The sequence below is a fragment of the Neolamprologus brichardi genome, chromosome 23, assembly GCF_056152115.1.
Source record: "Neolamprologus brichardi isolate AB-2024 chromosome 23, ASM5615211v1, whole genome shotgun sequence".
Taxonomy (NCBI): Eukaryota; Metazoa; Chordata; class Actinopteri; order Cichliformes; family Cichlidae; genus Neolamprologus; species Neolamprologus brichardi.
In genome coordinates, this window is record NC_142125.1 from 19,298,454 (window position 1) to 19,312,546 (window position 14,093).

The 14,093-nt window shown below is 38.7% G+C and overlaps 1 protein-coding gene across 3 annotated transcripts; it reads left to right on the forward strand.

Moving 5' to 3' along the window:
* The first annotated feature begins 2,373 nt into the window (after positions 1–2,373).
* Positions 2,374–13,046, forward strand: LOC102791159 (protein NLRC3-like). 3 transcript variants are annotated; one of them, XM_087836802.1, is made up of 11 exons: positions 2,374–2,434; positions 3,201–3,338; positions 3,423–3,521; positions 6,180–6,261; positions 6,426–6,645; positions 6,917–8,409; positions 8,455–8,747; positions 10,206–10,379; positions 11,742–11,897; positions 12,290–12,336; positions 12,502–13,046. In XM_087836802.1, exons 2-11 carry the CDS (start codon positions 3,250–3,252, stop codon positions 13,044–13,046), a joined length of 3,198 nt encoding a protein of 1,065 aa, XP_087692928.1. In that variant the 5' UTR covers positions 2,374–2,434; positions 3,201–3,249. The 3 variants fall into 3 exon arrangements, with proteins under 3 accessions (XP_087692928.1, XP_087692929.1, XP_087692930.1); XM_087836803.1 differs by lacking the exons at positions 2,374–2,434; positions 3,201–3,338; positions 3,423–3,521; positions 6,180–6,261 and adding an exon at positions 9,702–9,875 and having other exon boundaries at positions 6,594–6,645; positions 6,917–8,411; positions 8,460–8,747; XM_087836804.1 differs by lacking the exons at positions 2,374–2,434; positions 3,201–3,338; positions 3,423–3,521; positions 6,180–6,261 and having other exon boundaries at positions 6,594–6,645; positions 6,917–8,411; positions 8,460–8,747.
* The last annotated feature ends 1,047 nt before the right edge of the window (positions 13,047–14,093 follow it).

A 14,093-nucleotide genomic window follows, 5' to 3' on the forward strand; every position in this document is an offset into this window, starting at 1 on the left:
GGAAATAACAACAAATATACAGGTTAAAGTAACAGCATTTATTATGTTTCTCATTTCAGTGTCATTTAATTAACATAACAAACCCTTACAATTCATAGTTCTATGATGCTCACTAGAGAAAGCAATATCACATTTCCCCAATGTCGTAGTTGTTTGCAGAAAAGTAAAAAAGTTGGTCATGGATGAACTGTATGATGTACCAAAGACATAATGGGCCCTAAAGAGTTCATCAAGGGCTCCTACTGAACCTCTCGCTTTACATGGAAGTGCATACTTCTCAATCACAATGAAGGTGTGAATGCTGCTTCTTGTGGATCCCTGAGTAAGAAGGTAGGGCTGACTGCTTCGGGTGATGTTGTCTAGATGCTGCTGTACACTGGTTCCAGCCTACAACAACACATTAAACAACAGTATTAAGTGACTATCGTCTGACAGTAGATTAGCTCAACTCACTGTCCATGAAAATAGAGGTGATGGAAAGTATCTTTTAAACAACATACCTTTGGGAATTTGATGAGGTTATTGACAGCCTGAGATGCAGACATCTTTCCTGGTCTCTTTCGCCCTTGTGCAGATGGTGGTAGCAGATGTAGCAGCAGCAAGATAGTAGACAAGTCACTGTCCCAGCCTACAGACGAATAAACAGAATTATTCCAAAAATACATTGAATTGACAGCATTACCTATATAACCAACAATGGCAAATAAAAACAGTCACAATCATACCATTCTCAACTTCAGTACCTGACTCAGCATTGCACATTAACTCCAAGAGCTCTGAGGTGGGGACAAGTCCAGGACTTTCCTTTACAACCTTTGCTTTGAGATTGATGGGCCACCTCTCCAAGAATTTGCTCGCAGTGACCTCACAAAACAGTAGTTGAAAATCTTGTTCTATCTGTAATGCAAAAATACAGAACATAGAGAGGTGTTTGATTGAATCCTGCCTACAAATTACATCAGTATCATTTAAATGATAAGTGAACTTACTTTTGGGAGATTTGCAAACTGAGACGCTACTTTCCTCCACAGCTTTTCTTTGAATGGTCTTCAACCGCCATGCAATGTATCCTGAACCGCTCTCTGGATCGTAGTAATGTTTCTATGTAATTAAATAAACGAAGAAGGACTATGTTATCAACATTTCTGAAGGCAATTATATATTTAATGTTGAAAAGTTCCCTTTACTTACATATCCATGTTGTGAATATGGGTCTTCCAGATATGGAGACAGAGCAACAATCACTCTTAGGGGGGAGATACCCTAATGTATAGATTCAATAATTGGCATTAAACATCACAATTAAAAATAATACAATGTTAAAAATGTTTCTTTATAGCTTACATTTTTGATTTGCTATCAGTTAATTTACACAAAATATATATTTCTTACTAAATAATGAGCAAAACTCTAAAGTAGTGTATGCCTTTGGCATTTGCTTAAAATAATATAAACCAGTAAAGTTAACTTCATGGTAATGTTACCCACTTTTTCTGAAAGTACGTTCGTTTATGTAAGCTAATTAGCGATTATTAGCTTACTGATAAACGGTAATTTAGTTGTTCAAGCTGTGCGATTTGACATGTGACAATGATATTATTTAGATAGCATTTAGAAGAAATACATAGTTAAAATGTTTTAGGTTCATATTAACGCAGTGAGAAGATAACAAACATCTGAACTTTTAGCAACTGCTAGCATGTAGCTACTGGAATGTCATTAAACCTATGGGTAAATGCTGCTAACATGTCCTCACTAGACATCAGTGAAACTATAAAGAGCTATTTAGTTTAAAAATACCTTTTAAACAATGTTACCAGTATGGAAATGTTAATTTCACTTACCTGACTGTGGCAGCTCTTCGGAGAAAATTCCATGCGCATTAGAGGTCTGAGGCCGCACACGCTTGCGGACTGGTAATAATAAACACTGTGTGGAGTTAAGTCTTCACTGCGTGACTAACAAACTTTACACTGACTTTTAACTCTGATGTTAGAGCTGGTTTACTCCTCATAGAGTTGTAAATACTCTATCTAGGTTAAAATAGGTTTACTCTGAAATATTGACACTCCATTTTTTACTGTGTAGTGTGTCCGGTATGTCCTATAGGCATCGTACAGGCATTTACACTAGGACAGCCTTAAGACTGAATCCATCGCACTGGCTGAACAACTGGAGAGTTGGTAAAGTACGTCAGTGGGTCATCCCCCTCATCTCCAGATTCTGATTCCAGTACAGAGGGCATGTGAGTGGGCTTCGGATGTTGCTCATTTAGAACTTTACAGAAAGCATTTCCTTCCTTTTAAAAGTTTCACTTCACATTCCCGAACTTGGTGTCCCAGATGATTTTCTCCATGTGAAGCTCTGTGTTAAGGTAACGGAAGCCTGTAATGTTTTCCTTGCTAACATTATAGGTTTAAGAATCTTTTTGAAAGTGAGAATAATCAGATATTATCAAAATTGTGTGTGTGTGTGTGTGTGTGTGTGTGTGTGTGTGTGTGTGTGTGTGTGTGTGTGTGTGTGTATTAGCAGTACTGAGTCCAGTTCTAATGTAGCCTTCAGTATCTAATGTTGAAATTGCTTTGTGCATGGACTGAGACATGTTGTGAGTGCTTAAAATCACAAAAAAATCTGTGTATGAATTTTTGAATAGTTCAGGCTTGTAGATCATATGATACAAATGTGGGACCTCTATGGGGATTATTTCCCTCTATAGTTAATGTGCATCATCAAGCTATGTTCGGTGTATGTTTCCTTTTGATGAAATATCTCTGGAAACAAAAATAAAAGGTTCACAAAACAAACTAAAACAACAGGTTGCTTTTCTTTTGTTAGTTGAGTTTTAGATTAACATGAGTGAAAAGTCATTTTTCTTATTAAAAAGAGAATCTGAGGCAGAGATCTGAGGTCATGTGTTTGTTTGTTTCTGTTTTTAACTGAACATTAATTGAATAAAACTTCCAGTCACAGTGAATCAGTGTGTGTCAGTGAAAGCATCGCGTGTGCTTCATGGCGCCATCTAGTGGACTGATAGTAGAAGTAGAGCAGCTGATGGCAGCTTCCTCTGCCTCACACTGCTGTCTGACTGCATTCAGCTGACACTGCTGGTTTTCTGGTTCATCTCAGTGTTTGGACAACATACAATGCAGAGGGAGAATTTCAGTTTATGTGCACACGAATGATTTGTGTTTCCTCTGCAGGTGAAGGTAGAAAGTGTGTGTGAGCTGATGTGGATGTGAATTCAGCAGCATGGATCAGTGTGAGGACAGAGAGGAGGGAGTCCCTCCCTCTAAAACCACTTTGTGTGGGGAACATGAGAGCCAGACCAAAGCTCAGAGGTGAGATAACCATCTCTAACTGTCCACGACTCTTCTCCATGTCACATCTCAGCACTCACATCACTGCTCCATCATTACTCACAGGAACCAACCTGGAGCTGAACCCAGCTGTGTGTCCTTAAAGAGTGACTGGTCAAAGAGTATTGGTGCTGATTTTAAAGGACAATACTCTGCTGTGGAATGGTAATCTATATCTGTATATATGTTTATTTTTTCAGTAAATTTTCAAACAGGGTTAATGCCAAATCAGCTTTTCACATATCTATAATCAAATGTAGTATAAAGTCTTGAGTGAGGTTTTTTTTTTTCAGAAACATGGCATGGGAAGCATGTGAAAGCTTTATGATGTATGAGGTATTTGTCAATAAACCAAACTGAGCTAAAGGCTCCAAACAGCTCTAGACTCTGTTGGTGGTTCTCAATGGCATCATCAGGACAACTAAACCTTTACTACCACAATGATATGACTCAGTGCTGATTTCCACACATCACTTCATGGACCTTTGGCTCAAGTCTCTGTGTGGGCAGATTTAATGTGAGCTGTCCTTATCACATTTTTTTAAATACATAAAGTGTGTATTCTCTTACCTGGTCTCATCTTCTAAAAGTGTCAACACAAGAACCAGAGAAGAAATAGACATCAAGCCCCAAAGCAGCCTCACATTTTGACATGATAGCAAGATAAACAGGATACTTATGTGTCATCAAAGGCCCAAGCACTGACATTGCAAAGGTCACACTGCATGTGTTCCGTTTATTAGTAGTATTTTTAGTATTTCTTCACGTCACTATGCAGGCTGCAAGTAGAGGTAACTTGGGCCGCGAGATTGGGACACAGGCATTAGAGCCTCTTAATGCGTGTTTTGTTTAGGTTTCCACCAGGGTGGAATTACCAAAAATAGAGAGAGCATAGCCTAATATATGAAACAGGAAAAGACCGCCGTGTAATCCATTTATTTCAACAAAGTAACGGTAACTGTAACAGAATACAGTTACTCATATTTTGTATTTTAAAAACGTAACGGCGGTGCATGTATTCCGTTACTCCCCAGCACTGGCCAATACTGATCGATAGTTAGAGTGCTAGGAATATTTAGGGGAGGTTTTCACAAGTTGATCACAACCACCCCAATAGTGGTGTAAATAAATTAATGATGAAAATTAAAACTTTTCATTGCCCTGGTGGCATGATGACTCCCCAATGAAACAGGAAGTTGTTGTTAAGAAGTTAGGAAAGCTTTAAAAAATCATAAATTAAAACCTTTGACATGATGAAGCTTTTGTGATAATTGGTCCTAATGGTGGAGATGCTAAATTGGGTTTACAGCACCACCTACAGAATCTCAATGAGGCATCCACGAAACTGTTTCATCTGCATATATGAAATTTGATAGCCTGATGTAATAGCTCAAGAAAAAAAAAACCCTTTTTGATCAATACTCTAAACTAGTGCAGTCAAAATTAACGCATTAATGCAGATTAAGCTGTCATCACGATTAACGCGATAAATTTTTTTAATGCTATTAACGCATCTGGAGTGCAGAATGCCTCAAAATCCCTGAAATTTTTCTGTGAACGCATTTCAGACAGTTTGCCCACGTAGAGTTACCTTCGTACATGTGCAAATGGACAGTTGATCTGGTAGTGACGGGCAGCTGAACCAATCAACTCAATATGGTAGATGATAAACACACATTGGCCCTCTCGATGGGAAATTTGAGTATTAAAAAAATAACCAGACGGAAGAGTCGACCAGTCGAATTATCTTTTCACCGAAGCACTTCCAGCTTAAAATATCACATTGACACGAAGCATACCTTAGCTGGGGATGTTGCTTTTTTTGCTCATGGAAAATGAAATGATTAATATAGATTAAAATGAATGAGATTTAAATGTGATTAATCAAAATGAATCCACAGTAACCCTGTGAAAAATCTGATTAAAAACTGTGATTGTTTGAGAGCACTAATATATATTATATATTAGTGTATACTATTACTATATATGTTTTTTAAAAAGTTGTGTTTCACAGGAGAGAAACTGTGCTAAAAGACAGAAGAAAACTATTTAAATTCTCTTTGAATTGCAGCATACATTCTTTGTGTTTATTGTCCATTTACTTCTTTATATTGCATAAATGTCAGTTACAAGCTTAAATATAAAGTTGAAAAAGTGTAATTGCAGCCAGGCTATTGATCAAGTAATTGTGATTAATTGCAATTAATTACAGAAAATTGTGAGATTAATTCGTTAATTTTTTTTATCTATTGACAGCTATTCTAAACATAACAGGAAGCCAGTCATTTTCAATCTAAGATGCAAGTTTTGGTTCAATTTTTGCTATTTTCTGGTCTTGTATTTATCAAACTTCTCCTAGAGATTGGAATGAATAAACATGCTTAATCTAAAGGCTTTGGTGATGCTAAATTGTAAAGCTTTTGAGTTTTCATAGAACGGTATGTCCACAACGGATTGTCAAACTTTGATCATTTGCCAGGGGAGATTAAACTGTCATATTTTAAATGTACTTTGTCCAGTCTATCCCAAATTTAACATATAAGATGGTATTCTGAGTCCAGAGACATCTACAAGCCAATATTAGCTAATGCTTAATGTTACTTCCAGGCATCAGGAATCAATATTAACTGATAAAATCACATATGAAATTTAAAATTTTGGATCCAGACAATACACAGCAAAATAAGATGTAGTTGGTTTTCTTATACACAATCTAATGGGCACAGTCAGTTTCATCGCTTCTTGTAGTTTTAATTTATTTCTGGTTTTTTTGTGTGTGTGGAGAGACATAACATGAGCCAAGTCTTCATGATTTCTCCACAGGGTAAACAAGGAGAGCTCAGAGGTTTCCAGTGATCAGTCTGGCCAGCAGCATCACCACATAAAACTTAACTCAATATTTATGGTCAGTACATGTGCAAAAACTACTTTTGCTATTTTCTATTTTGTTCACAGTGATCTCTATGCTGCACCTTTTAGACTAGTGTAAGGACAGTGTGTCTAACATTGATCCAATTTTTGGCTCAGTTTTCAGTATGATCAGGGGAATCATAGAGTATTCTGTTCCAGCTACTGGAGGAAAACATTATCACTTTTGTGAAGAATGAGCTGAAGACGATACAAAGAGTTCTGATTCCAGACTACATGGAACCATTTGAGCGTCAGAAGAAGGATGAGAACGTGTCTGGGGTGAATGAACAGCAGAGAAGCAGAGAACCCTTCCTAAAGATCGCACTACACTTCCTGAGGACAATGAAGCAGGAAGACCTGGCTGACCAACTGCAGAGCAGTAAGAGTATTTCTCTAAATATCTTATCTGCTGGAAAAATTAGAAATGTTCTAATAGTTCAAGAGAATAATTCCCTAGTGTAGTGTTTTATACATTTACTTAGCAAGTGAAAGGTTGCAGGTTGGATTCTGGAAGCTGAAGACACAAATGAAGCTTGTGCATAAGTGCAGTAATGACACATCTGTCTACTACCCAGGTGTTTGATGGCTAGTATATTCATTACTTCCTCTTTGCTGTACAATAACTTAAGTTATTTCTTATGTGTTTTCAGAAATGTTTGCTCCAATTTGTACACGTGATCTTAAAACTTTGCTGAAGAAGAAGTTCCAGTGTGTATTTGAGGGGATCGCTAAAGCAGGAAACCCAACCCGTCTAAATCAGATCTACACAGAGCTCTACATCACAGAGGGAGGGACCGCAGAGGTCAATGATGAACATGAGGTTAGACAGATTGAAACAGCATCCAGGAAACCAGACAAACCAGAAAGAACAATCAAACATGGAGAATTCTTTAATGCCTCAAGTGGAAGAGATCAAACAAACAGAATAGTGCTGACCAAGGGAGTGGCTGGCATTGGGAAAACAATTTTAACTCAGAAATTCATTCTGGACTGGGCTGAAGACAAAGCAAACCAGGACATCCAGCTCATATTTCCATTCACTTTCAGAGAGCTGAATGTGTTGAAAGATAAAAAGTTCAGCTTGGTGGAACTTGTTCATCACTTTATAACCACAACTAAAGACTCAGGAATCTGCAGATTTGAAGACTTCCAGGTTATGTTCATTCTTGATGGTCTGGATGAGTGTCAACTTCCCCTGAATTTCAACAACAATATGATTCTGACTGATGTTGCAGTGTCCACATCAGTGGATGTCCTGCTCACAAATCTCATCAGAGGGAACCTGCTTCCCTCTGCTCATCTCTGGATAACAACACGACCTGCAGCAGCCAATCAGATCCCTCCTCAGTGTGTTGACATGGTGACAGAGATCAGAGGGTTCACTGACCCACAGAAGGAGGAGTACTTCAGGAAGAGATTCAGAGATGAGAAGCAGGGCAGCAGGGTCATCTCTCACATCAAGACATCACGAAGCCTCCACATCATGTGCCACATCCCAGTCTTCTGCTGGATCACTGCTACAGTTCTGGAGGAAATGTTGAGAACCACAGAGGTGAGAAAGCTACCCAACACCCTGACTGAGATGTACATCCACTTCCTGGTGGTTCAGGCCAAAGTGAAGAAGGTCAAGTATGATGAAGGAGCTGAGACAGATCCACACTGGAGTCCAGAGAGCAGGAAGATGGTTGAGGCTCTGGGAAAACTGGCTTTTCATCAGCTGCAGAAAGGAAACCTGATCTTCTATGAATCAGACCTGACAGAGTGTGGCATCGATATCAGAGCAGCCTCGGTGTACTCAGGAGTGTTTACACAGATCTTTAGAGAGGAGAGAGGACTGTACCAGGACAAGGTGTTCTGCTTCATCCATCTGAGTGTTCAGGAGTTTCTGGCTGCTCTTCATGTCAGTCTGACCTTCATCAACTCTGATGTCAATTTGCTGGAAGAAGCACAAACAATCTCCAGTAGGTCTGAAAAAACACATTTCTACCAGAGTGCTGTGGATAAGGCCTTAGAGAGTCCAAATGGACACCTGGACTTGTTCCTCCGATTTCTTGTGGGTCTTTCAATGCCGACCAATCAGACCCTCCTACAAGGCCTGCTGACAACGACCGAAAGAAGTTCACAGACCAATCAGACTCTACTAGCATCCCTGCTTACACGGCTGAGAAGTCGTTCACAGTTCAACCAGAAAACATATATCAAGAAAAAACTCAATGAGAATCTATCTACAGAGAAAAGCATCAACCTGTTCCACTGTCTGAATGAACTGAATGACCATTCTCTAGTGGAGGAAATTAAACAGTCCCTGAGTTCAGGAAGTATCTCCACTGATAAACTGTCTCCTGCTCAGTGGTCAGCTCTGGTTTTCATCTTACTGTCATCCAAAAAAGAAATGGATGTGTTTGACCTGAAGAAATACTCTGATTCAGAGGAGGCTCTTCTGCAGCTGCTGCCAGTGGTCAAAGCCTCCAAAAACGCTCTGTAAGTTATCATGAAATCATCAATTATTTTTAAACACATGCCTGTCTTTAACAGAACACAAAATTGTATTTGTTATTATCAGGTTTGCTTATAAACTCCCTGAAAAGCCTTCAGTTGATCCAAAATGCAGTAGGGGTACTAACAGGGACTAGAAAGAGAGAGCATGTTTCTCTGATATTGGAGTCTCTTCATTGGCTCTCTGGTGAATCCAGAATCAAATTTAAAATCTTCGTAATCACATTCAAGGTCTTGTATAATTAAGGCCCATCTTCTCTTAATAGTACCATATCACCCCATTAGAGCTCTTTGCTCTCAGACTGCAGGCTTACTTGTGGTTCCCAGAGTGTTTAAAAGTAAAATGGGAGGCAGAGCCTTTAGATTTCAGGCCCCTCTTCTGTGGAACCAGCTAACAGTTTGGAAGTAGAAATAGTTCACTATCTCTACTTCTAAGATTAGGTTTAAGACTTTCCTTTTTGACAAAGGATATAATTAGGGCTGGATCACATGACCCTGAGTCCTCCCTTAGTTACACTGCAATAGGTCTAGGCTGGCAGGGGATTCCCATGATGCACTGAGTGTTTCTCCTTCTTTCAACCCTTTTCACGTACCATGTGTTTATACACCACTCTGCATTTAATAATTTGTTATTATCAATCTCTAGCTGGTTCTCCCTGAGGTTTCTTCCTGTTAAAAGGGAGTTTTTCCTTTTTAAAAAAAACACAGAAAAGAGGAATTTTTTTCCTTACCACTCTCGTTAAAATGCTTCCTCATTTTAACAAGAAAGCATCCGACAGTCATATGATTGTTGGGATTTTCTCTGTTTTGTCTGTGTTATTGTAGGGTCTTCGCCTTATAATATAAAAGTGGTAATTGCTGTTGTGATTTGCTGTTATATAAATAAAGCTGAATTGAACTGCAATGACTTGGTCTATTTTATTATTGTTCTCTCTTCAGGCTCAGTAGCTGCAACCTGTCACATAGAAGCTGTGAAGCTCTATCCTCTTCTCTAAAATTAGAAGACTGTGAACTGAGATCTCTAGACTTGAGTAACAATAAACTGCAGGATTCAGGATTGAAGCTGCTGTTGGCTGGATTTGAAATTCCATACTGGAAACTGGAAACACTCAGGTCAGATCATATTTGTCAGATCTATGTGCCTATCAGCCAAATGTTTGAATTTCCCTTCCATAAATAATAATTTTGATTTTACAATGGCATATTTAGATTCACATATTTTGTTTTTTACATGTGCAAAGTCTGGAGTAGTTTGAACTTAACCAGTCTATTTGCATTTGTACAGCACCGAGTATCATTTTTCATCATTAGCATTTTCTCAGTTATGTAAATTGAGAAGGACTTGGCATGCAAGAGGGATGATAATGTCCATAGATTATGTATTTTCAAGAATTCAGGTAAGACGGTTCATGTTTGTTTTCTTTTTCATTACTCTCCAATCAGATTGAGCAACTGTAACCTCTCAAAGAGAAGCTGTGAAATTCTGTCCTCAGTTCTCAGCGCTTCATACTCTATTCTGAGAGAGCTGGACCTGAGTGACAATGACCTTAAGGACTCTGGAATGAGCATATTGTCTTCTGGACTGGATAATCCACACTGTAAACTGGAAACACTCAGGTCAGCGATTTTAAAATGTACAACTTCTCATGGTTACCCTGTCCTCCAGGTACAGCCCCCTCCTCTCTTTCTCTCTCTTCCTTATTGCTCTAACTTTTCTCTACCCTGCCTGTGTAAGTGTGAATATGCGTGGTATCAACCAATGTTTTTCAGTGGCAGGCATGTTTCCTGGAGTCCTCTGGCAGACACACTTTTCTCCTATCTACAAATAAGCTCCGTACTTAAACTGTTTAGACTACTCTGAATCAACTGGAACCAACTCTAAGCCAGCCCAACCCACTCTTACCAACTCCTGTTGGATTGTTCTCTGGATTCAATTCCCCTGAGTTCAGTCAGTCTACTTCTTGAGGATAGGAAGAGAGACTAAAGAGCTGTTCTGGTTTGTAGCTTGTCCTTTGCACACTGAGAAGTGTCCTAAATATTCTGGAAACTGCCTTCTCACCAAATCAAACTGACCTCTTTTATCTAAGTACCATTTGCTTTCAGACCTACTAAATGAACTAGTTAATACTGATCAGTTCTCTGGCTCATAGCAACTCACTGCTTGAGTACAGCAGAATCCAGGTCAGTTAAGTAGCAGAGTGGGTTGTTAATCAATTTCAGCTGCTTTGCTATAAATGAAATTAACAAATTGGAACCTACAAAGTGTGCATGAGAAGCCCGATTGGTATTTGTAGATTGGGCAAGTTCTCCCTATGCAAGTGTAAAATGCATGAAAGGGGTCTGTAGAAATGACAGAGAACATTATGCATGTAACATCATTCAGCACGATCATTTTGGTGGTGTGTCAGTGATATCTCACTGAGGGATGCAAGGACCTCTACCAGCAAGACAACGACACCATGACTTGCACTGGGTATCAGAATGAACCCACTTGGACCCACTGTCAGACACTACACTAGGTTCTCTTGGTGTATGGTCTAAATCCGATAAACCACCTCTGGAAAAATATGTTTTGGTCCTCCGACGTCACTAGGTTACACCTCAAACTGACCAGGAGCTCAGTGACACCCTTGTCCAGATCTGGGAAGAGATCCCCCTGAACAAATATCTAAAACCTGATATTGTCAGACATGCTCTAAAACAGACACTACAGAGTACCATTTTGAGTTACTGCAATGAAATTTCAACAAAATGGACTAGCATGTTGCTTTTTTTTTACTAGATTTTTGGGGTTTTCTTGGAATTCAGTTCTCCTTAGATTGATCATTTTCGTGACCATCAAATGATCTGGCTCTTGGTGGCGTTAGATTTTAGATCAAAGCGACTATGTTTCTCCTAACAGTGCCTTATAAAGAATACACTTTGTATTTAGCTGCCATGCTGTTTTCTAACAGTATCTGTCACATGTTGTTTTTTCAGGCTGACAGGATGCCTGATCACAAAATATGGTTGTACCTCTCTGGTATCAGCTGTGAAGGCCAACCACTCCCATCTGAGAGAGCTTGACTTGACTTACAATCATCCAGAAGAGGCAGGAGTAAAACTATTAGAGCAACTAAGACTGGAAATTCTCAGGTAGGGAGAGGCCTCTTGATTCATTTAATCAGTAATAAAATATACCAAAATGTCAGGTTGAAAATCTGATTACTTATGCAATATCTAAACTCATTTGACTAGGTTATATTTAAGAAAAGTAATAAAAGCAAAAAAAAAAAACATAACGGTCTGATTGAAGATACTTACATGACAACCACAGGAAGGAACTTTAGACAAATTTTCTTTAAATGTGTCAAAATGTTTGACTGTTCCAAAGGAGAAAATGAACCTCAGTTTGATTTAAATGAACTAAATAATGCAATTTAAAAATTAAAAATAAAAACTTAACAATATGTGTATGAGAGCGATGTAATGTCCATGTGTGCATGCTGAAAGAGACTGTGCTGGTCTGAACCCCCTCCTCCTTTCAGGGTGGAGCCTGCTGGAGTCCGATGGTTGAGACCGGGTATGAGGAAGTGTAAGTGTGTTTTTGATGTGATTCATGAAACAAAGCAGCATACATTCACCCATGTTCAAACTTTCACATGACATCTCTGATGTCAGGAGTCATCATCAAAGTGTCAATCATGAACACATGACGGATCAATAACTGCAGCTGGTTTGTGTTTGTTCTCTCTGTCAGATTCCTGTCAACTCGAAATCGACACAAACACAGTACACACAAACCTCAAACTGTCTGAAGACAACAGGAAGGTGACACGTCTGGTGGAAGGTCAGCCATATCCTGATCATCCAGACAGATTTGACTATTGGCCTCAGCTACTGTGCAGAGATGGTCTGACTGGTCGTTGTTACTGGGAGGTCGAGTGTAGAGGAGGAGTTAACATATCAGTAAGTTACAGAGCAATCAACAGGAGAGGAGACAGAGAACACTGTGTGTTTGGAGAGAATGATCAGTCCTGGAGTCTGAGCTGTTCAGATGATGGTTGTTATTTTGTCTGGCACAATAAGAAAAAAACATCCATCTCCTCCTCCTCCTCGTCCTCCTCTGTCTCTAACAGAGTAGCAGTGTATGTGGACTGTCCTGCTGGCACTCTGTCCTTCTACAGAGTCTCCTCTGACACTCTGATCCACCTCCACACCTTCAACACCACATTCACTGAACCTCTTTATCCTGGATTTACAGTCTTGTTTCCTACTTCCTCAGTGAATTTGTGTACAGTTTAGGATGAGGTAGGGGTATTTAATTCACATTAAACATCCAGCGAGAGAAAATAAAGCATGGAAAGTCCAGAATATCATAAAATTCCACATTCATTATAATTTAGTGCAATATATTTTAATGTAGCACAACAGTTAGATCAAAGTCTGTGTATAGTTAATAACTGGCTGTCAAGTAAAAGAAATACAGTACAATTCAACAGGATTTAATTTTCACAAGGACCTGGAGGGTACTCCACCGATAAAAGATTAATAAACTGCTCTTTCCTTGTTTCAAGGAAAATAACGTTTGCATTCAAAAATTTTAAAAGTGCTTTCGAAAAAAAGGTACATTTTTTTTACCCTAAATTTGAGATTTAGCGTGTAAAGAGTGTCCTCCTGTTAAAGAAATGCTCTGACTGTTGAACAGATAGTTCAGTCTGTACATGTCTGTCTCTTTCACTCAGAAACACGTTTTCATATTCATGGATTCAATCAGTTGATGTTTTAAACTGTTTTAAATTATTCCTTGTAAACATCTTCCCCTTCAGTCCTTTAAAGATGGAAGCTACGATTATTCCAGGACCTACATGTTGTTGTTCTGTCTTTTTCCACTCAAAGCTTCACAGTAAATATCAATATGTTGTATTTCTCTGAAACAGAGGTGACCGACTGTGATATCAAGGAGGAATCACTGAGCTGCAGTGCCTTAAATGATGAATTAACAAACTGTTAAAAAACATTTTCACATTATTTTGTTTCTCTGGACTTCAGGTTTGTTTTATCATGAGCCTGTTCAGTGTCCAAATAAAAAACCAAGTCTTAAATGTTTCATTACAGTGAAACTTTTTTTTGTTTTATGAAGCTCCAACAAAACTAATATCTCATTTAATTTCGAGGGAGAACCCTAATGCTAAATATATTCATGCACCGTTAACCTTAGACTTATTTTGAGTAAATATCACATACAAACCTGTAAGTCGAACTCTTTCTGTCTGTATTTGCATAACACTTCGAGCTGTTCATGTTTTACATGTTTTCGTTTTTTTATTTACTGATTTATGGATTTTCTTT